The sequence below is a fragment of the Melospiza melodia genome, chromosome 6 (genome assembly GCF_035770615.1).
Source record: "Melospiza melodia melodia isolate bMelMel2 chromosome 6, bMelMel2.pri, whole genome shotgun sequence".
Classification (NCBI taxonomy): domain Eukaryota; kingdom Metazoa; phylum Chordata; class Aves; order Passeriformes; family Passerellidae; genus Melospiza; species Melospiza melodia.
Window position 1 is genome coordinate 60,056,858 of NC_086199.1, and position 24,153 is coordinate 60,081,010.

At 40.1% G+C, this 24,153-nt stretch overlaps 1 protein-coding gene across 1 annotated transcript in view; it reads right to left on the reverse strand.

The window, feature by feature from the left end:
• The window catches only part of ABCC8 (ATP binding cassette subfamily C member 8), a 73,454-nt gene extending 51,111 nt beyond the window's left edge, over positions 1 to 22,343 (reverse strand). The window contains exons 1-8 of the mRNA XM_063158567.1: positions 22,179 to 22,343; positions 20,741 to 20,882; positions 17,992 to 18,113; positions 12,043 to 12,209; positions 10,493 to 10,735; positions 9,460 to 9,648; positions 4,461 to 4,625; positions 2,378 to 2,533 (exon numbers count right to left, since the gene is read on the reverse strand). Of these exons, the coding sequence (XP_063014637.1) occupies positions 2,378 to 2,533; positions 4,461 to 4,625; positions 9,460 to 9,648; positions 10,493 to 10,735; positions 12,043 to 12,209; positions 17,992 to 18,113; positions 20,741 to 20,882; positions 22,179 to 22,326 (1,332 nt within the window). The 5' untranslated portion in view covers positions 22,327 to 22,343. The remainder of the gene's footprint in view (positions 1 to 2,377; positions 2,534 to 4,460; positions 4,626 to 9,459; positions 9,649 to 10,492; positions 10,736 to 12,042; positions 12,210 to 17,991; positions 18,114 to 20,740; positions 20,883 to 22,178) is intronic.
• Between the last annotated feature and the right edge of the window lie 1,810 nt (positions 22,344 to 24,153).

Below are 24,153 nucleotides of genomic sequence, written 5' to 3' on the forward strand. Positions count from 1 at the left end.
TACCTTGTCATGAATGGCTATTACAAAATCTACAGCAGATGCTGAAATGTTGATTGCTAGACTAAGAGCTACAAAACAATTAAAAACCTGTTTTAAATAATAACAGAGTTTGTGCAATGTAGTATCAGCCATCTTTCAAGCAGCCAGTAATAGTTTTGACTGCCTCATAAAACAAGGTACTGAATGAAAGCTATGGAAAACCTCCTGAAGAAGCCTTTGTGGCCAATGTGACTCACTGATTTTGGCATGACCCACAAAACAGGAGCACGCTCCAGCACTGATCGTCCTCATCTGGCAAGGAGCATCACGGCAGGAATTCTAATGCAAATATAATTTTATTTTCTGCAGACTGTCAGGAAGTCTTTATGAGTCTGTGACTTCTGGCCCATTAAAGCAAAATGTTGTTACAGAATATGCAATGGAATTGGATTAATTCTCAGTTGCACTAAAGCACTCTCTACGCTGAGCTGCCAGAGAGGTCTTAGAAAATAAGTGAAATTGATAGCTTGTACAAAGTTTGTCCATAATAATTGATACCCTAGACATTATCATTAAGGGGGTGGACTCTTCTTGGCTCTCCATAGCTTTTCAGCAACATCATTTTAGCAGTCTACAATCACTGACTTCTTACTGTGCTTCCCATAAAAGGAAGGAAAATACCCTGACATCCAAATTATTACCAAAAACTTCCAATAAGTAACCATACCTAATATGGTATTTTCTCTCAATTTATTTTCATTATAATTATCCTCTCTTTTGCAATTAGACATCAATATTAGGACAAACTCCTTGATAATTTTTTCCTCCCCACTTCAAAAAAATCTGGTTCCCATTTTTCCTCCCCTATCCATAATTTCAGGGAAACCATGCCATAAAATAAGTCAAGTTGCTTTCTGAAAAATTCAATACGATAACTGCTATATCCATCAACCTCCCTTAATTCTAGAATGCAAAATGTTTTAAACTGCCATATAAGCTCCTCCAGAGTAGATCAGAAAAACTAGTCCATACCTCTTATGCAGGAGTAAGTGTATTGGAGGAGAAAAATGCATTCATACTGCATGAAGATAACCACACAGTGACATAAATATGGCCACAATCACCTTAAATCTCAATATTTTAATAGGCATGGTGTTCTACATCTCACACATGTAGTAAGCACATTTAAAAGACGCCATCAGTCAGTAAACTGCTGATTGTTCACCCCTTAATACGCTCACTATCCTAATCTGAGGCTTTGCACAAGTCTCATGAAGCTAGCAAGAGTTTTATCAGAGAGTAAGAAAAATCACTTGTATAAGATGCTGATGGACACAAACTCCTAAGCAACACCCCTAAAACCACATTATAAACTGCCTGGAAATGCAATCTGCCAGGTGGTGTCTATATACAGCCTCATGAAAACCATTTAATTTTTGGGCAAGGGCAAGCAACCCAAAACGCAAAACTGCTGGATAGGTTACTTGCAGGTTTCTGACTTACACACCAGCAAAATCAGCCTCTGTGTGGTGCTGGAACCAGACTGCCTTTGTGACATTAATACAATGAAGTTTTCATCATGTTTTTGAAACTAAATTATACGTCTAGAAAATACCAAATTCGCCAAAAAGAGAATTTAAACTCTACTGCCTCTTCTATTTGTATTTACTGCTAGCACTGAACAACAAAAGGGACACCCAACAAAAGTGCACCAAGTAGCTGGAAGAAAGTGGGAAGACTTGCAGGGACTGAGTATCAGATGAAACTTCATGCTTTATTGTCAGTTTTTTCAGGTAATTCTTAAATAGAAGTATAGGGTGATCTGAGGAGGAAAGGAGACTGAAGGGATCAGACAGCTGTTTAGATATAGGAGGCCAAAGACACCACAGGATAAAGCAGCAAAACCATTTTGCATAAAAAATATGTTCTAATAAAAAAAAAAATAGCCTTTGAAACAATGACAAACTGTGGAGTTTTTCATCCAAAACGCAGCAGTAGTTTCAAGGCATGTCCAAAGGATCATCTCTATGTAATCATATTTATGCTACTTCTCTTGCTTCTGCTGGGATTCAGAAGACAAATGATTGCAATATCTTCCAGTTAACTTCCCTGATGTAATAAATGAATGCACTGTAACCTGCTGCACCCTATAAATTCATGTTATAAATGCAAAGCATTTTTGACAGCAGCCAAGATCCTAATACAATCATAAATACCTAAAGTCCAGTCACAGATGTGGAATCTATTACAGACAAGATTTCTAGATGTTAATAGCTTGAAATTTTATTTCAAGTTATTCTTTAACTTCTTGAATATCCCCACTTTCATAAAACTAGCATGCAATGAACCACTACAGACTGAGGCGCATTAGGAACAAAAGCACATTTAATCACCTTACCTGTACTGGCATAGCCCAAAGGTTAGGGCAGAGGAAGAAGAACCACATCAGCTGATTTGTGTCTATGGCAACCAGGTTACAGATCTGGCCTGCTGTCATCTCGCCCATAGACATGTTAGAAGTTGAAAGCTGCATAATTTTATTGTATATTTTTGTCTGGAAGAGAGATCAAAAGGTACTAGCATACAGAAATACAATGAGACTTCTAGCTCCATCTAAACTCCAGGCCCAGCATGTTGAGGGCAAACAATATTTCCAGTAACTTGAGTGAAGATAAAGTTTGGCCTTTTATGTTATTTCATAAAATTTAAAGGTACTCATCTTCCCTGACACAAAGCACAGCGCTGTTACCTGCACTGTGGTTGTCCAAGTACTCCCTTTTTTCATCCCTGTGCATCAATAAGAGAATGAAACCTTTACTGCCCAAAAATGCCCAAGAACACATCAGCAACTTCATAATCCAGCTAATGTGGTTCTTGGTCATTTTTGGGGAGTAAAGGTTTCACTCTCTTATTGATTTACACCTCCAGCATCTCCACAGAGTGCCCTTCCTGTAACTAACACTAAGATATTATTAGATTCAATATATAATCCTTCATGTATTATAATCCTTGTTCTTTTTCTCTGGCAATTGACTCAGGTCCCATCCAGCCTCAGCACAATGTTCCTGGCTGATTGCTACATTCTGCTTAGAGAACTCAGTTCCATTACACAGTTTAATTCACAGACAGTGAATGTCTCAGGTACAATTCTGTACTGAATTAAGCAGTTGCCTCAGTGCAGAATCAGGCACAGGTATAAAAATAACACAGTACAAAATAATGAAAGCACACTTTTATCAGCTAGTTTGGTAAAAATCAAATAGGGCACACTGAACAGCGGCAGATTTACACAGGACAGGAGGAGAGAAAAGATTTAAACAAAAAACATAGGAAAAAAAGTATAAAAATATTGGCAGGGAGACTGCCATTAACACTGATCTGCTGCTTAGAGTGCTGCCTAAAAATTTTCCAATTTGAATTGTCCAACTGGCATTATCTAGACTTCTATATGCAGAACAGCAAATACAAAGTTTTTCTTAAAAAAAATATTTAACTCTCTTTTCCAATTTTTCCCCTATTGCACTTGCTTTGGTTCTTGTATTTTTCAGTCATTTGCAGCTCTTCCACTTGATACAAGTCAAAATTTTTTTTTGTACTTTCGGGTCAAATTTTTATTCCTGTAGATTTTTTTTACTTCACTCTAGTGAGGCAAAACCAATGGATGGAAACCAGAAGTCTGTCAGCTGACAAGTGCTTCCAAGTGAAGATCAAAAGAGAATTAAACAATTAGGTTGCTATTGAAAGCATCCATCCATCAGGGACGCTCCCCACAGGATCCATGCAGCTCAGGGGATAAAGAGTGTAACTTATAAGTTACACTAAGCCTGGATTTCATGCTATCACAGGGTAGGTTTCAGTCAGTGCCTTTGGCAATCCCACACTGTAATCTTACACCAAATTCTCTCATTTCCAGGCACAGAGCTTTGTATGCTACATCAAACTCTGATCTATGGTTGTCAGCTATACAATGATTACAGACCCCATTTTTGCAATCTGACTTTTGTTCAGTGCTTACAAACTCCACAGTGCCTGGCAGACTCTGTGGCATGACCACCCCTGAAATAAAACACTGCTCATGCATTGGGAATACAACTATCCTTCTGTCCAAAATATATTTACAATACATTTTAAGGATGTTTTATTTGCATTGGATGTGACATTATCAAAAAATGCCTCTGAGATGGGAGGTGCAGTTCACACTTAAACTACTTCAAAAGTTATATTCAGTTTTACTGTCAGCAAACTTTTGCTTGAAGGTAAGAAGAAATACAGCATTGGATATTGAAAATAAACATTTATATAAAATCATCAAAATAAAACGCAAAGGAAACAACTTAGAGCTAACACAATTTCTAACAGCAATGGTACATTCAATACATTTCTGGAGAGAAGCATTTCAGAATTTAACAACTATATCATTTATATTTACAAGTACATGTTCATGAGGGTGTGAAAAGGTTAATTAGTAATATTTTGGGTACCTGTATTGCACCTCTCAAGTTGATTCCTGTTTCAATAGCAACATAGTATGATGCTTGCAGAAATGTCCTTTGCAATAGAAGGGCAAAAAATAAGAGTACAGCCAAAACATAAGCATTGGACAGGAACTCTTGTGATGAAATAAAGAAAACACCAAGAATTTTAATCTGCAAAAAGAAAGTTAGAAATCAGGTGCAATAGTAATTTGCACAATTGATAAACAGAGATAATCACAGTTTATTACTTTGAAAGTGCTCCCAGCCTTGTCTGAAACTTCACAATTTATCACCTCAAAGACACAGTCTCATAACATGCCAACTCAGTAAGCTTCACTTAAATGCAAAATGATGTTTATAGGAATTCTGATATCCTTCCAAAACTCTAGGACACTCCATATGGTCATTTATTAAAAAATGTGCACTGCCCATCATCAAAAAGGAACAGTCAACATCCTTTGGGAAAAATTACTCTCTTAATTTTAACGCCTCAGATTACTGAACACTAAAAATGACCTTCAGAACTTGTAAAAATCCCAAAACTCCTGGAATCATGCAAATTATTTTGGCCTGCAGCATCTTGTTCACTTTTACATATGGTCATTACTTTCTAGCAAGCTCATGAGATCACCAAAGTGCATTTTGATGCACGTCTACAGCTCAAGGGGAAAACAGTGCATTTATTTCAGATTATATTTAATGAGCTGACATCTTTGGTGCCACAACAAGTTGAGAGGCTGGCTCACCATGAGAAGCCTTCTATAACTCAAATGTCTCCATCTTCCTCTTTCTCCTCTTGGCTCCTCCAAAACTTTGATTGCTGGATTGGGCTTCCATTAAAGGCAAAATTAGGAAGATGAATCCTTCTATTCCCTTTCAGAATGCTTCTTGCATTTAACACTCCTGCTGGATCCCTTGCTCAGCACATTTTTTCTTGCCTACATAGTCTCTTTGCTGTTGAAGTTTTCACAAGTGCTATAACACTTAATCAGCTACATTTCACAAACTCTCAGTGTCTGTACATTTTATTAGATCTGATCTGCACCTTGCAGTTAACTTCATAAAAACCCCATATGGCAAGTTCATACAGAGGCAAAATTCAGGTTTTTAAGCTGTTCTTTTGGCTGAGCCAGCTGGAAAAGGAACAAACTTCTCCCTACTTTTATTTATACCCTGGTTGCTCCAACCTGCACGCTTTTGTTGCTTACTGTGCACTAGCTGGAGAGATAACTGGATTTCTCCCTGAGCCAATTCAAATCACTGAGATAAGAAAATCAGCCCAGGAAAAAAATAATAGGCCATATGAACCAAAAAAGTGTCCAAGTAGTGCCAGAGATATAAAGCAAAGAAGAAAAGAGGAGTAGAGGTGATAAGGAATGTAAAAGGAGAAAGATTTTAAAATCTTTATTAACTGTAAAACTCTGAACAATTACAGCACATGTCATCATTTACAGTTCAGATAAAGAGACATTTAACTGCTATTTTACCTATTTGCACCCCGAAGGGATTTTAAAGCCCTAATTTATTACTTATCCCATAGCAATTCATAGGCTACAGCAGCATTTTATATTTCACATAGTTTATAGTACACTAAAAATGAGTTTCTCTTCCAGATTATTTACAGCCTTCCAAGTTCAGGTTTTTAGTGCTGTCCTCCATACACATCTGGCCACTACTGCTAATCTCTGCAGCTAATACCACTTTTTACTGTATGTAAAAGAATACTTTTTTTCCCACAACTATGTTTGACAACTATGTTTGTCTAGCAATGAGATTTTGGCGCAGCACTGATTCCCATCAAAACATTATATAATAGACAAGGAAGGAAAGTGAGATGAATATTCTCATCCTTCCTTCTAATAAATACTCCCTTGAGAGAAAAAGAGGACAAACATACACCCATAAAGATCACACACTTGCTGATAGCAAGATGTTTGCCAAGCCTCAGGTGCATTATCAGGCCATTATGGCTTACTGAGTATAAGTAAGTGTTTAAACTGCAATAGGTTCTACACACTCTTGTCAGCCTGCAGGAAACACAGAAATACCTGAACACTTCCTGAACCTTTCACATATAAGGCAAATAAGCTTGTTTGAGAAGTTGACAGAAATAGATGTTTTATTTTCAGAAATAGATTTGGGAATATTCAGTGTCTCACCTTCCTGATAACTTCAGGGTAACACCAATTCTTAAAAGTTGGTCTAACCAGTAAAAGGCTGAGCAAAAAGCTGCAATTTAAATGCATAAAGCCTCTAGACTCAAACAATCTTAGTGTCAATACTGGGCTTTTAGCTACACTGGGCCCTATGACTTCTAGAGCTTTTTAAATAATGAGTTTGCTGTATCTCTGAATCTGTTATGTCAGCAGCCACTCCTAATACTGGAACTGCTAATCCTAATGTTGCAACGTGGAAGATGCTAGCAGCAAATGATAAAGGTTGTCATTCTGTCAGTCTCTTCTTCAGTGTGAAATGATTAACACTGAGAGAAATCTGTGTCATAGGAATGTTCTGGGGTGGCCATAAATATTGATACTGGAGTTATAAATAAACATGAAGAGCATGACAGAATTTAAGACACTGTTGTGCTCTAACTACAGCACTAACTTGAGCAGTTAATACTGCCTGTGACACCCATGTGATCTGAGTTACAGCTCCATGTGGGTTATATCTGTCACAAAGGACATGAGGAACAGAACAATTATTCTATCTCTTTGCCTTCAATTTCACAAAAAGAATTTCTCTTTGAAAGATACAGTTGACTCATGAAAATATCTCAATCTAAATATTTAAGATGCAGCTGGGTAGGAGATGGGTAAAATCACCCTCCATTGCACTCCCAACTCCTATTGCTTATCTGATTCTGTCCCACTGTGGGGCAACTCTTTCCAGTGCCCTCAAACTCAGTGGCACGTCAAGCACAAACAGTGTTTCCCCCACTTCTCAACACCTTCATATGACAGCATTTTAGAAAGCTTGTTTCTCACACCTGTGAGGCTCATAGGAGCAAACTATAAGGGCAAGGTTTTCCTCTTTTGATTTATTACAAGCAGGGGTATAGCATTCCTAGGAGTAGAGCTGGTGTTTTTCTTTCCAAAACAGACCAAGTGGGCTAGGTATGTGAACATACATGGGAGCCCTCCTGAACACCCCAGCCTGCTTCCAGATAGTTTGAATAAAAGCTTTTCATTAGAAAGATATTTCATCTCATCCAGCAAAAGCAATTTTCAAACTTAAATGTAGTTAGACCCTTACCAAAAAAAAAAAAAACAACAATGTCAAAACATAAGGGAAACATAAGCAAAGCTAAAATATACCCTTAAGGGTCACTTGTGGACTACAACCATCAGTGACTATTGCTGTTAGGTGATCTCAAATTGGTGTCAATGACAACAGTGAGGTACTGCTCAGCTAGTGAGTGAGGATTCTAGGTTGATAAAGCTCTGCTTAGTGCCTGTCAGGACTAGACTTGAATTTTTATTTTTCACAGAGAAGCAGTAGCTGACAATTTTAGAGGAAAATTAAATAGGACAATCTGTAAATTATATCCAATCACAATTTCAGCTGAAACAGTATCTCAAATTATTGAAAAGCAGAGCTCAAGAGCTTCCACGGTACTTTGCTGCAACATAGTACTATAGTTTTAATTTTCTCATTTCCTGCTTTAACTGGTTTCCATTGAACCTATTCACTATAATAAAGTTTCCAAATATTAGGATAAGGGTTGCAAAATGGACAAACAGTTAATTTTAGCCTGAGGCCTTTGTTAAATTTTCTGCACTGCAGCTGATGGACTTCAATATTTACAGTGGGCCTAATCCAAAGTGTACTTAAGTGGATGGGTATATTTCCATTAGTGTCAACAGACTTTAGAAAAAGTCTTATATCAGACACTAAGTGAGCTGCAGAAATAAACTGATGTATCTCATAGAAATCCAGCCTGAGTGACCTCACCTTATAATGAAAAGATGCTTCCTGAGTTACATTTTTATTTTTAGTTAATCAAGAGATATGTCTGCTTCCTTTTGGAGAGCATTCATTTAAATAGCATCCTTTAAAAATATGTTTCAGTTGATCTTTCAAAACTAACCTCCCCAAAGGCACTAGAGGGAATGCTTGGTCACAGTTAAATTACTTGGCATTTTATGATGATGACAAAACTCTGCTTTAATCCTCTTAGACATCCCTCATTTTTAGAAATGAAAAGCCAAGCCTATTAAAAACACTTTTCCTTTCTGGAAAGCACTCAGTCACATACTTGATTCAATCTCTACTCAAGATTGCAACTAAATTCCTTATGATATTGATGGGATTCTGGATATGCTTCCCTGTTCTCTTGAATGAGATTATTTTGCAGAATGCAAGGCTGACTAGATGCATGGCTCACATATTTTGCCCCAAAAGAATTACAGAATGGATCAGGTTGGAAGGGACCACTGGAGGTCATCTAGTCCAACCTCTCTGCTCAAGTAGAGTCATCCCTGAGCATATGGCACAGGATTGCATCCCAACTGCTCTTGAGTATCTCCAGGGAGGGAGATTGCACAACCTCTCTGGGCAACCTCTTCCAGTGCTCAGTAACCAACACTGCAAAGAAGTTCTTGCCGTGTTCAGGTTAAGCTTCCTGTGCATCATTTCCTGCCCATGGCCTTTAGTCCTATTGCTTGGCAGCACCAAGCAGAGCCTGCTCCATCCTCTTGAGACCCTCCCTTTGGATATTTACATAAATTGATGATGTCCCCTCCCAGTCACTTTGTCTCGAGGCTGAACACGTCCAGCTCCCTTAGCCTGTCCTTGCAAGAGATGCTCCAGTCCCTTAATCACCTTTGCTGCCCTGCACTGGATGCCCACCATCACAGTACAAGGGTGGGTATCAGCACATTTACACTGGCACTGCCAGCACTCAAACACAGCACAGAGTCGCTTTCCTTCCTGAGGACAAACAAAACAGAATCACAGCATCCCTTTTTGGACTCCTCTCTTTTTGGTGACATTTTGACAGTACCTGTGGGCGGATGGTGTTATTTCCTTTTCCAACGTTGTGAACAATCCCCGAGATGCAGAGCGGCCCGGCGAATCCAAGCAAATCAGCCAGAATACGGAATGTGCTGCTCAGGAGTAAGGGTCTTCCAAAAGCACAGCAGAGAGCACGCCAAATGGATCTGGATCCTTGGGGAGATGATGATCTTTTGTTCTGGTCAGAATTAAATTAAAATTAGTAAGAATTATGTTATACGTTAACCTCAGGTCTGACAAATACTTGGTATTTTTATCACTGCTTTATTTCATTGACAACCATTTGTAATCTCCCAGGCAGAAAGCAGAGGAACTACAACTATTGTTTCTTTTTGTAGAGTCAGAACAAAGCAATAATCTGCACTCCTCTCCACAAAAGGATCCATGATTTCTTTCCTACCTTTAATAGGGATCAAGTGTGTTGTTTGTGGCCTACTGAGGAAGAAAAAAAAAGAGGGAGGGAAGTGACAGGTTTTTGTTCTCTAGTGAAGCCAGAGACTGGAAGTATACACTTTTTAGGCAGGATGCAAACAAGTTCTCTTAGAATACCATAAACACTCAGCTCCCACTGAGGAGTGAAAATTAATTTGAGCCGAGGTAGCTTCAGCCTTGAACTCTCCTATGGACAAACTGTAACTGAAATAACATGGAAAAAAATAGCCTTGCAAGGCCTAATTAATACAGACTGTGTAAGTGAAAGTTTCCAGGTCTTATTAGGAGGAATAATGGTGTTAAGTGAACACAGTCCATGATTACTTTCCACATCAAAATAGAGGCTGCACACATTTTACACACATTTAACCAGTAATGTGTTTGATATACACATTTGATTAGAGAAACATCACTGTTTGTATGAGGCACAACTGAGAATGTGGTCTCTTGGTGTATGGACTGCTATGCCAATGAATCCTTCACTTGCATCATATCTGTTTATATCTCTTTGTGTCATGCTTATATGATAAAAATTAATGAAAAACACAAACTCTGAGAAAGAAGACAGATATAATTCCATGTTTGCATACCTTCTGTGCTTCAAAGGCCTCATTAAGGCGAATGTAATTGGTCAGAGCTCTCATAGCAATGGGAAGCTTGCCTATGGTTTTCAAGTCTATTGGTTTTTTATGGGCAGTCTTGATGAACGTGTTCATCCACCAGTATGTTCCTTTGGATAACAGATTCACAAAGGGCTGCAGGAATCGCACACCAAGATCCTGGAGATCCTCAGGAGGTTTAACTTCTTTAGGAGTTTTGAAGAAAACATATCTCTGAAATCCAGAAAAATGCCAGGAGAATCACAGTGAATGTGTAGAAAATACAAGTGCACAAAGAACAGATAAGGACATTGCAGATAATCAATGAATCAGTCTTAAAAGACATTCAAGTACAACCAATACAGCAATACAGTGTCCTCAGGTACTGAGGATAATCAGAGGCATCCAGTCTAGAAATAAGTAATTCTTATCATTCACTATGACTCTGCTTATGGGGCAAAAATTTGCATACTTGCAGGGGAAAAACACCTTACAGAAAAAGAATCAACACAGTTTGGAGACCTTCAAGATCATCCACTACAACCATCAAGCCAGAACCATCCTAATCACTCCTACACCATATCTCCAGACACCTCTGGAACATTTCAAGATGTGGTGACTCCACCACCTCCCTGGGCAACTTATTCCAGTGCCTGCCCCGTTTCAGCAAAAAAAAGTTTTTCTAGTAACTCATCTGAACCTCCATGGTGCAACTTGAGACCATTTCCTCTTGTCCTTTCACTTGAGACATGTCAGAAGACACTGACCCCCTCAATTATTTAAACAGGACAGTCCCAGCATTACTTTGAGTTCCAGGCAGCACATCATGGGACACAGGAGCAAAAGCATAGCTCGGAGGTTATCACTGGGATTCATCTCCCACACCACACTGCTTCACATTTGTTAGCTCAGAACATGGAGCTACTGGTGCTGCAGCAAAAAAAATTACATGGCAATATTTCTTTCCCTCCTAAATTGAATTTGTGTGCACAGTTGGTGAGTGCTAGCTGAAGGGAACTTTGGAATTTATGTATCCAGCAGTCTCCAATATCTCAGTTTAGATTATGACTGCAGACACTGAAGAGGAAAAAAAAATATATAGCTGGGAGGAACCCTAGTAGCCCAAATAAATCACTTATTGTGATTGTCTCCTGGAAAATGAGAGATGCTATTTGTGTGTCTAAGATACTCCCTGATAGAGCAGACAATTCCTTTCTACCAGTCTTCTCTTGCATCAGAAATACTTGGCTCTCATGACTGAAACAGACTAATTTAAAAAATTACAGCAAACTCAAACAGATGAAATTGATCTTAAATTATCAACAACAGAGTCTGGCATTTTTTGAAATTACACATTCATCTGGCCTAGTAAAATACTATTAACCCTTGATAGTCAAATAGTCAAATTTCTAACTGGATTTTTCATTCTCCTGAAACACATTTTACACCAACTACCTAGAAAAGGGATTAAAAAAAATACCAATAGCCCAAAAAACAACCAATAAAAATCACAGAAGGAGACTTCTAGCATAGTTACTTACCCTCACCCTGATGACATTGATTTCTACAGCTAGTAGCATTCCATAAAGAACAACCAAGAGTCCCGTGAGGCAAAATCGAAGCTGAGAAAAGCCAACCCCATTATCACAGAACTTCACAAATTTGATGGTTTTAGTTATGAAAGCTAAAGTCCAGTAGAACAGCAATGCTGTAGAGAAAAAACCCAAACAAATTAACCAGCTCCATAGTTGCAAAAACTTACAAAGGCATTATAAAATATAATTAAAGAATAATTCAACAAAATATATAAAACCAGAGAATGGCCTTTCTCATGTCAAACAGAACCCTAATTTAATTCCAAAAACATTAAAATAGTAAGATAATGTTGGTTGCTAATGCCTTTTCAATTAGATTTAGTGAGGTCTCATAAGTTTCACACAGTGAAGTCTGCTGAAGGAAATTTCATCTGCTGTAAAACTGTGTCCACATGATCAGCTCAAGGGAGGCTGTTGCTCCGAAAGTGAAGGTGCCTGTGAATGATGTTTTTCAGATTTGGTTAATGCTACAAGACTGCTATTAATGTGGTTTGAAGGAAAATTCCCTGTGAATCTCTGGGATGCATCAGGAACAGATATCAAAATACTTTGTCCAAACTGCTGCTGCACTACCATTCAACAAAAATTCCATATATGTAATTCACAATGTAGATAAAACAGTCACATCAAGGAAGTATATCTGGCATTCATGGAATACAACTTTCACTTTTTAGTGTTCTATTATACCTCTTGTCTCAAGGTGCTCATTGTACCATCAGCTACAGCTAAATAATCCATGGAATAAGCTCTGGTGGCTTGGAAGCGTTCTCCATACCATTCATCACACCATAAGCCAGCTCCTGTTCCCTATTCCTAAGGAAATGCCTCCCAGGGTTATGTTCTTTTAAGTAAACCTTTCATTGCTGCTGTATCTGCCACGGTACAACAGATGGAATGAGCTCTAACCGCCAAGAAAAGCTTGGATGTGCTTTCCAAGTGTCTTGCTGGAACACCACAGAAAGAAGACTTCAACCAAGGCATTAGCAACTCTAAGTCTAGCTTAAATATGGATAATCATCAGGAAGTTCCATAAATTTCAAAGAATTGGTGGTGTTCCAGCTACACTGAGGCACCAGAAAGCTCTCTGGAGATGTGCTCTGGGCCTACCCTTCCAAGCAAAGCTAAATTCAGTGCAGAGAATCCATGTGAGGTTTGGGACTGCCAGTCCTGCTTCTACAGAAATTAAGATAAAACCTCTTCTTTTAATGAGAACAGTGAATGGAACAGTACAGGAACACTGTGCATTAGGACATTTGCCAAGGGAGCCTCTCTTCCTCTAAAATTAAGAGGCCAGTTCATAAGAGGAAAACACTGAGTGGTCAGGTATTTGCACACTGCACTTCAGTGGCCAATGTGGTTGCAGAGAGGGTTTTAAAGATATACTAACCAAATTTCTCTGGTAAAACTTTAGCTTTTTTTATATGAGGCTTCCTACCATCTTCCCAACTTAGATTGCTTCTCATCCTGTTTCAGACTGCTTCCTTCCTTTGAGGCACTATCCCTCCCTATTTTGCAGTACTTCTGACTATAAAGTCTCACTTCATCCAAGAATTACATTCCATGCAGTTCTACTCTTAACCACCTTTATCTGTTAAGCCTTGTTTTGTTTCATTCTTTCAACAACAGGCTGAGAACACCTCCCTCTTGGAATAAAAGGGACTTAAACACTGCACACTGAAAATATCCACCAGTGGAAGGCTTCCATAAAAATAACCAAGCCAACAGGCATTTATGTATGTCTTGGAATTATAAATAAGAACTAGCAGAGCCATTCTCCTATTTAGGGCTTAAATAATGGTCTATATGACCTTTTATTATTATTGTTATAATGTTAATTTATCTTTTATCTAAGAAGTATTATGAAGTGCCAAACACAACATTCTCAAGTCCCACTTCCTTAGAAGCATTTGAATTTACTTAGCTTCTCACTTTTGAAAACAAATGTATCTAATCTGATCTGGAGAATGCTCACAGGCCACTCAAGGCTCCTTGGAAAATGCAATTGTGGCTCTGCTCTTTATAGATGATGTTTTTATCATCTGGCTGGTGAGTACATTTTGGCTGAGAGTTTTTAGAAATTATCTCTGAGAACTTAAACTGGTCTGAACTGCAAAGTTATCAGACCAGAGAGGCATTTATTTAGGATTGCTTTAGACCTATGCTACATGCCTAAACGACCTTGCTTTTTTCTTGGGCCATGTAAGGTACCTCAGACCACACCACCAGGGTGGAGATTCTCACCTGGGCCACACCTCTGAAAAATAAGGCAATTGCCAACTCAAACTCTTCTACACCTTTATTGAATTAAGCCAAATCAAAAAAGCCACACATTTAACTGGATGGGATTTATTAATTAACTTGTGCCTGTTTGGAGAGAAATTTTTTTGTACTAAGCAATAAGCAATATTTTTATGCAAGAAGTTCCAGTTTAGAGAATAAACCAATTCCAAGGGAAAAAACTACAATGCAAAGGGACAAAATTTTTGAATCAGAAAAATAGATCCCTGTCTAGTAGTAACAAGGTGTAGGCACACACAGTTTGTGGTAATTGGGAGTGAAGCTGCAGCAGAGCCTCATCCCTAATGGGCTGCAGCTGTGCAGGACAGGTGGATAATATTGAAGGTGATGAGCCATGGAGTGCCCAGGTGCACTGACCAACCACCAAAGGAACAGAGGGCACACAGGTGCAATGCATGAACATGAGGGGATAAAATGTTGGGCTAAAGAACAAGAAAGAGCAGATGCTTGCAGCCTTCTGAAGTGATGTGACTCTGTAAGAAGCTTTCTGAAATTGTATGGTGACACTCTGTGTATTGTGGCCATCTCAACTGTGACATATGGTGAGACATATACTGTAACAGTAAAGCAGTCAGATAATTAAGATTAGTTTAAAAAAAAGGACAATTTTCTAAAATGAAAAAATTCATGTGTTCCCACACTACCACCCATTTCAGATAAACACCTCAAAGTCCTGTTGTTGTCTTGTAGTTTTCTCCCACTATTAATTTTTGAGTTTTATTTATCTTTAAAACAAAGAAACTAACTTTAAAAATAATGGAATCAGATGCTACCATTCAATTGTGTATCTTAAAGATTGAGAAAGCAGTGATTTTTCCAATCCAGCATGAAAACTATTCTAAAATGAGTCCTGCTTAATTGTAGAAATGTTATGCAACCATGTGGTACAAACAGCATCAAAATTAGCATTATTATGAGAGTACCCTGGTAAATAGCACTACATGGGAACAGCTACATTTGTTGAAATATAATTACAGACCAAAATCATACAGAAAAAGAACACTTTCAAACCAGATCAAGGTGTTCCAATAGTTGGGTCACACAACTGCATTCATGAACTCAATCATTAGCTTCAGTGAATAAATATTCCAAACCTTGTAAACGTTTTTTGATAAGAACTACTAAGAATTACTACTTCCAAATAGCCAAGTGCCTGGGCTAAAGCTGAAAGGCAGGGTCAGGATCAGCAGAGGAACTTTGAGTCCTCCTTTTGCGTGCCCAAGGAAACACACTAATCCCCACATCTGTCACGGTATCTGCCTCTTACTTGTTCATGAAGCGCTACAAATGGATTTGGTTTCTTTGAGGTACAGAGTGAAAAGCATCTTTAAGAAACCACACATCGCAGAATTTCATGGGATTGGTAAATTTTACCCTGTTCAGAATTAGTGATCAGACCTTTAAAGCTCCACTGCACTGCATCAGTGAGAGTTCCCCTGCTGGGTTTAACAGTTTTTGGATAAGGCTCTGTTAGTCTTTGTTTTAAACAGCTACCAACTCTATGCAGCTGTGAGCATTCATCCTGCAGCTGAGGCAGATGATGCCCTGCAGTTTGCTGGAAATTCACTGATGCTCAGAAGCAGCAAGATGTCATATCAGCTCTTCTACTTTGCTCCCTGTGTGCAACACTAGATCTCTTCTACACAAGCCCATTTTCCCATACACCCAGCCAAAAGCTTATCACCAGCTTTAGCTTTCCCTCCTGGTCCTCATTTACCTCATAAAATGAGGCTCTAAAGCAAAGCTGCTTCATGGCCACACTGCACTCTAGTGGGTTGACAGGTGAGTAAAGGTATAATTTAACCATCCATACTGGGCTCATCTGCATCAAGTGCTCACTGTCTCGTCCCAGATGTCAATACTGAGTAGTTGCAATTAAGATTGAAAGATAACTAACAATCCTCCTAATCTGTGCAGTTAAGAACAAAGGATAGAGACTTCCAGAAATGTCTATCTTAGGACAAATAAAAGAAAAACAAAAGAAAAAATAAAATAAAAATCAAAGTCCATCAGCTCGTGAAAATTTTGGACTAAAATTCAAATCAGACACACTAAGTGGGAAAGACTGTGATGGTCTGATTTTCTTTATTGCCTAAGCGCTATTAGGAGCAGATTTTCTGAGGGAGTCTATTCCTTGGAAACCTTGCATAATTAAGATTCATCCATAATACTTAAGTAAGTGTTGGTATTTGTTGGCACAACTTTTTAGTATTCAAGTATTGTCCAGAGTTTATCCAGCATCAGCACTTTAAACACTGAAAAAAATTATCATAAAAAAGAAATCTCTACTGAGCAGCAATTATGCAAAAATGGGTAATCAACTACCAGCTGTAACTTTGCTACTCTTCGCAGAGACTTAACAGCAGGAATGTGGCTGTGACACTAAATTATTTAACACTGCATTATACATCTGAAATAACAACAAAAAGCCCAAACAACAAAACAACCTAAAAAGCAAAACCACAAAAATCACTGCTTGCTTTACAGGCAACTGTAACAGGCTAGCATTGCTTCCTGAGGCATAATGCCTTCCTGTGAGAAAGCATTAAAAATACTCTGTTGACATATTTAAAAAGCAACTAAATAACCTCACCTGTTCTTAAAGGATAAAAAAGATCCTACTTAAAAGAAAGGTACAGGAAGAAAAGCAGTCCCAAATGAGAAGACATAAAGGTTGCTAAGCCTGGATAGAAACCTAAGTCTTTGGAGAGGAATTTTTTTTCAGGAGTTACAGCCTAATTCTCCAGAACAGGACTCTCTCACTTACTCCAACATGTAGATCGAAATCATCTTCAATATTTAGAAGCTTTCTCAAATCTAGTTATTACTGACTTTTCCCCACCTGACAAAAACTAGAACAAAACTTTGATACACAGAGCTACAATGGCACAAGACAAACTTTAGCAGGATCTACTGAGACAGAAATCCAGCTCAAACAAAAGTTGATGAGCCAGAACCAAAGAAATAACAGGTAACAGGATGTGACTAAACATGTAGCCATCCCCAGACTATAGTCTACTTAAACAGATGAGAACATGAACAACTGCATGACTACCGGCAGCAGTGGATTTTCTACAGCTACAGTTTATTCACAATCTGGCAAAATACAGAGTAAACTAGGTAGCTCTCATTTATAGCATTTTCCATTCAAAAGGCCTTAAAGCAGTTTTCAAAGGGAGTTTTAGGAGCATGAAGCAAGAGCAAGCAGGCAGAGTAATATATTCATGAGTGAAAGTTAAGGATGTCATTCCTTAGCTCCTTGCATATTTCAACAGACCACGCACACCAAGATTTCTTCACTCTTGCATCACGCTTCCACACAACAGGCTGACAAGGGGGTTTGGATTTAGAGTTAACAATTTCCCATGCTACTTTTCCCACAAAAGCAGTTTTTCCAATAGAAATCTTTGGCTCGTTGAATCCCTGACAACATTACACAGACTATTATTAGAAGTTAAAAACATTAAAAGGAATGAAATGTTTGAGCATACATAGAGAGGTAGCTTTGGTTATAGAAGAGTGCAGTGACCTGTCACCAAGAAAGCAGACACACAGCACCACAGCCACATTTCCAGGTGCATAGATTTTGAGACATACCTATTAAGAGTTTGGGGAAGTTGGATGTTTCAATATTGTGGTAATAGACAACTGATGTGATGGCTGCCAGGAATGCCATTCCCGCCGGCATGTACAGGTGTAAGTGGCGGGATTCAGAAACCCTTCAAAACAAAAAAATATCTGTTAAAGTCAAACCTCTCAGCTATTTAAATGTTTCCCTTTTAATTCATGAACAGTACCTTGCTATGATGTAGGATTTTCTAGAATGACTTATGGATGCAAATCCCTCCAAGTTTTAATTGAATTTTTGCTCCTAAATCACACAGTTGAATTTCAAATTCCTCCCCTGTGCTGAAAATGAAAGGTGTGTACTCCTATTTCCTACTGAAATCAATTGGAACACTTGTTTAAATTAGGACAAGCAGCTCATCTACAAAACGAGAAAAGTTAATTTAAGCTAAACTAGTTTGGGAGCTGTCCATCAAAATATGCAGATAAGACCAACTGACAGCACAGTTCAAGATTTTCTACAGAAGCATTTTGTGCAAGTGTTTCATTTTTTTCAGTATCAAAGAAGGAACAGCACCACAGCACAGGATTTACTTACAGTGAGGTCTGTCTTCAGTGACTTCAAGCCAACAAAAAAAATCCCCTATAACAGAATCATGCACTCTAATAACAATCACACCTGTTTTGTCCTATAAAGCAAAACTCTGCTGATGCTTTGTTTCAGGTAGCAGCAAAAGGGGTCCTGCCAAATACAGCCCTTTGGGAATATTGGAATTGTTGGGCAATGTTGTTGGTTTGTGCAGCGTTCAATAGAAATTTGTTTTCTCCTCCTCTTTCTTCCTACTCATTTTCTCTTCCTTCCCTCTCCCCTTTTCTTTCTTTCACAAAAAGAATCTAATGCCCTAAGCTACCAAGGGCTACAATTTCCTCTGTCTCCCAGCCAGTTTCACCAGAAGGAGACACCAAGATGACTTCAGGACACAAACACTTTGAGAAATTGACACCGTGTCCTCTGAATGGATTTCTTCTTGCTGCATCAAACACTACTTTTGTGGAGTTTGGAGAGACAAGAAGTGCTGTGCTGGGAGGGAGATGAAATAGATCTCAGGACATCACACTTCTGAGAGCAGAACATTCCAAATGTCTAGCAGAACCATAGGAGCTCAGGACAATCATTTCCTGCATCTCTGCTCTAGAAAGGAGAGCCTTCCCTCAGTGATGATTGTGGTGAACTCTGCAGAGATGGCTGAAGCCATGCTCACAGCCTGTCATGAACACTAAATTCCTCTTGCTGACAATGGCTGGATGTCAATCCATCAAAATGAGAAAAGATCCTCTGAAATTCCTAGTAATGCCCGGAGGTTTTGTACACCAGGTCTGAATTCTCAGCAAGGATAAAAAAAACAACAAGAACAGATTTCTTCAGACAGCCTAAGCTTCAGTAGGTAACACTGCAGCAGTGGGAGGCTTTTTAAAACCTATTTATTTCACAGTTGCTGGAATTCCCCTATATAACTGTACCTCCAATAGGCCACTTCTGTTGCTGAGATGCCAAAGCCTTTAGCACCCAGTTGCTGCCAAAAGAACTCACCAGCACGATCCATTTTGGTTCTTAGAAAGCTGATGAATATCAAAACTCTCTTCTATTCACTGGAGCCCTCACCAGCCTGCTGAGTGCTCGGGAAGCAAGACTGTGGGTTGGCACTCCCCCAGCAGATCTCTGAGCTTTGATTCTCATCAGGTGACACCTATTACTTAACAGCAGGGTTCTGAGTCAAGTTAAATAGCAAATAAACATAATGAGAGGCATAGCTAACGAGAAAAATAAAGGAGAAAACTCAAAGCAGGAGATTGTGCTCTGAGCATCCCACACTCTGATAACTCTGAATAAGCAAGAGAAAAATTCCTTTAAAAAAAACTGGCAGCGAGAAACATCCTATTTATAAATGTTTAAGAGAAGTTAAAATAATAATGATGATATCATTTTCTACACCAGAAGTCTGCAGTGCATTTCACACTGGTTGGTGGATACTTGTTATATAGATGGCTAATCAGGGAGGTTTCTTCCTATTTAATTAGGAACTTCCATTTCATAATCCTTGGGTTCAAATTCATAATTGTTATGAAAAATCATGCCTCTCTTCATAGGAAGAGATCATATTCATTGTTATATAATTAGCTTTTTTCATAATAAATCACTCTCCTGTATCACTTTTTTTTCCCCACAGATTTCTGTTTAGTGACCTGCTAAGCTGCATAAAGGATGATGGTTCATGCTCATATAACATCAGCTGCTCTGCTCCAGGTAACATAGGAGATATAGTTCACAGTCATCAGAAGAAACCCTGTGGGTTTGACTTAAGCCCAGCAGATTCATTCCTCTTATTTAGATGAAAAGAACTCAGTTTTGGGGTGAATGGTGTGACCTACTGTGCACATGGGAGTTCCTCCTAAGTAATGACTGTGGGACATAAAACATATCATGAAAATGTCACCATCTGCTTGAATCATTAGGATTTATCTATGATTACTCTTTGGAAAGATAGTGTCATTAAGCTAAACTAAAAATGATTAAGGTCAGTTGTGCCTGTGTACATCACTTGGCAAGGTCTGTGGAATTTCTGATACAAGGTTGATAGGTTAATCACTAAGAAAACAGATTATATGTTCATAACCACAAGGAATATGGTTTAGATGACAACGTAGACAAGGAGGAAATATCTACTCTGAAACCTTTAAACTGTTCACTGCTACCAGGAGAAGGCAGACAAACACTTACCCATCAGACACTATGCCCTCGGCAATTTCACACACCAGCACAAACAAGAGGATAAAAGTCAGTATCCAACGTAAATTGTGGCCAGGAAAATGGAGCCATGTGCTATGATGTATATGTACTTTGGAACTCTGACTTCCCCATCCTAAAAGAGAAAGGAGAATTACAGAGAGCTTTCTTAACAAGAGTGACACACAAAGTTGCTGCTTACAAAAAACCCCAAACCATATATGTAACAACTTTGCATACCAACATTGACACGGCTGTGTTGCTAAACACACATGCATTTGATTATTATCAGAACTGTGCTCTCACTATCTCACTTTATATGGAATAAAATCAATAATTCAGACAGGACACAGCCTTAAATTCCTATACTTCTAGCAACTTAGTATCAAGTAATTACATGCACGAAACATTTTTCAAATCTATTCACAGCTTAAATGAACAACAAATTAACGTTCTGACAAATACAAACAAACACTCTAATAAATGCACTATTTCTTTTCCCTTTAATTCTTTTAAAAAGTTAAAAAAAATAAAAAGGATAAGGTGTGAAGTTTTATCTTGCTAAAAATTAGCAATACTTAGAGATTCCAGATAAACGCAGGGAATCCTAAGCAGCTGACCCCGTTTTCACAGTCGTACTGGCTGCTATTTCCCCACCGGACCTTTTCCCATTCCCAGGAGCGAGTGTTGCTCCAAGCCGTGCCGTGGCTCCCCGCGGGCCGGTCCAGCCTTCGGACGAGGGCATGCGGAGCAGTGACAGCCCCGTGCGCTGAACCACCGGGCCACCTACCGGCCCCGCCGGGCTCGTGACCTTAAATCGCGGTACCCGCCTCAGGTACCGCAGAAGCCAGCGGGGCAGGACCTGTAATGAGGGGGGGCTACCAGGCGGCTGTGACCCCGCAGTCATTGCTGGGGGTGATATTTCATAACGCAACACTTACTTCAGGTTTCCTGGGCTTTAATAGCACATTTATTTCTGCTCCTTGCCCTGCACCGGCAGAGCACATCCTGCGGTCTCTTCTAGCATCACCCTTCCCTGCCCTGCCTGCGCAAGGGGTTTCACCTGCGGGGAGCCCCGCGGGCTGCCCCGACAGACGGGGGCGGGCCCCGCAGCCCGGGCGGACAGCGGGCGGTGCGGGGCGGGGGCTGCCCGGGGAGAGGCGGCCGCCGGCCGGAGCATCCCGCAGCTCGCAGCGCATCCCAAGAGCGGCGCAGCCTCCCCGCGCGGCACGGGGGCAGGGCCAGGCCGGGGGACACGGCAAGGGGAGGCCAGGCGGGCACACGCGCGGGGGAGGGAAACCCACGGCAAAGGAGACAAAGCCGGGCGGGGGGACGCGGCAAAGCAGCACCGGGGATAGAGAGGCAGAAGGAAAAGGAGGGCAAAGAGGAGAGATAGAGGCGGACAGGGGAACGGAGAGCCGCAGGCACCCACCGATGAAGAGGATGGGGAAGGTGATGAAGAGCAAGAAGACGTGCGGCACCACGTTGAGCGCATCCACGAAGCAGCCGTTGTTGAGCACGCCGTGGTCCACGTTGTAGGCGGTGGAGTTGCCCTCGTCGCCGCAGAACGCCAGGGCCATGGCGGGACCCTGCGCGCAGCCGGGCGCCGCCTCCGCCTCCGCGCACATCAGGCGGGGCCGGCGCGGCCGCGGCTCTGCCCGCACCTGCCGGGAGCGGCGGCGGCCCCGGCCGCGGCCCCGGCCCCGCGCTCCGCCCGCCGCGGCGCCGCCCCGCCCCGGCACCGCCCCCGAACGGGGCGCTGGGCGAGCGCTCGGCGGGGACGGGGGCGGGACGGGCCTCCCCTGACGCGGTGGGACCGCTGCGAGCGCGCCGTGACAGCCCTCGGTACCCCACAGCGTCAGACCCGTGTTCCAGGGCTCTCGGGGTCGGTATTGAGCGCTTTATGCGTCGTTAATGTGACAGAACATTAAATATCCAGCACTAAATTAGTGACGACAGGAATTACAGATTATGGAAAGTGTGTTCCTTCAACCTTGTCAGCTTTTGCTTTTTTCTTGACTATGATAAAGATATTATTAGATTAAGTCACGTATTCAGCCATAGCTTTCTCCCAAAGGAGACTTCAACATTATATCCTGAACAGCTGTTGTGTTTGTGCCTTACCTTTTTTACCCCTAAAATGAGTTAAACTCTAGCTAGTTTTCCCTCTCCACCAAGGCTACCTCAGTCTCTGAGAATCAGATCATTAATCTGAGTGGGCTCCAAATCACTCCCTAAGCATTTTTATGTACACCAAAGTAATCTACAAATCAAAATTTCCAATTCCTTTTTTTCTAGAGCAGAAGTTAGGCTCCCCTGAGCCAATGTCAAACAAAAACTCTGATCAAATACCTCTCTGCTAGGGGATAGCACTGGAAAGTAAAATGTGATGTGCATCAGAAATCTGGACCTGGCACACACTTCCCAGCACAGGCTGAATCAATGTCCAAGATTCAAATATCTCTGGTGTGTAGCCATGAAATAATCAACAACTCAACAAAAAGAGTCCATATATCCAGGCTTCACTCTTCAAAATGCAAAAGCTACAAGTTGGCTAAATGCCTCTAAAGGAAATGAACCCATAAATGAAAAATTTCCTTCTTCCTTCAACATAACATTCAATTTCTAGGACAGACAGCTTCACTAATAGACCTGAAAATTGCTTTTGTCATGCTACTTTTATTGATCTTGCTGTTGGACAGGAGCAAAGAAAAAGCAATTCTCTGCATGGAATGTTATTTCCTAAATATGGTCTTTTGGAGCTACAGCAGTGTGGTTAAGAATAAAAATTAAAAGACAAACCCCAAGCCAAATCCTGTGTATATGTATTCTCAAATGTGAAAGTTTCACCCACGCTGGAAAGACTATAATTATTTTAAGTTTTGGATAGAATCCAGCATTCATTTGAGCTTCTGGTCAAGCTCAGCTCTGCTACCCTAATCGTTATTTAATAAACAGTATGAGCAGTTTACATGCAGATAATTTAAAAATCATTTATATTTTAGCATTTCCTGAGTCCCCAAGTGACACAAGGTCTCTGTGTTACCATGAACAAAGAGCAACGATAAACTCTTGGCAGTTTACACTCTGGAGGCTGAAATCACGGTTAAGATTTGAGGAAGAAATAACCATGACCAGAGAATTTAACACAGAAATTAAAGTTTGCCAAAACCTCTGAAGAAATCCAAGAACTGAGCTCACATGCCCAATCTCTGCATGCTTTCTGGAACTACAAGGTGCTGATCACAACATTTAAAAAAATGTCTATCTCAAACAAAAAAAGCCCAGAAACCCCATGGTTTTGAATTTGAAATTTATCTTTCCAATGATTTTCAGACACAGCCTGGATTGCATGGTTAATGTGGTGGTTTAAGATTAATATTCTCAGTTCATTGTTCTCCTACAAC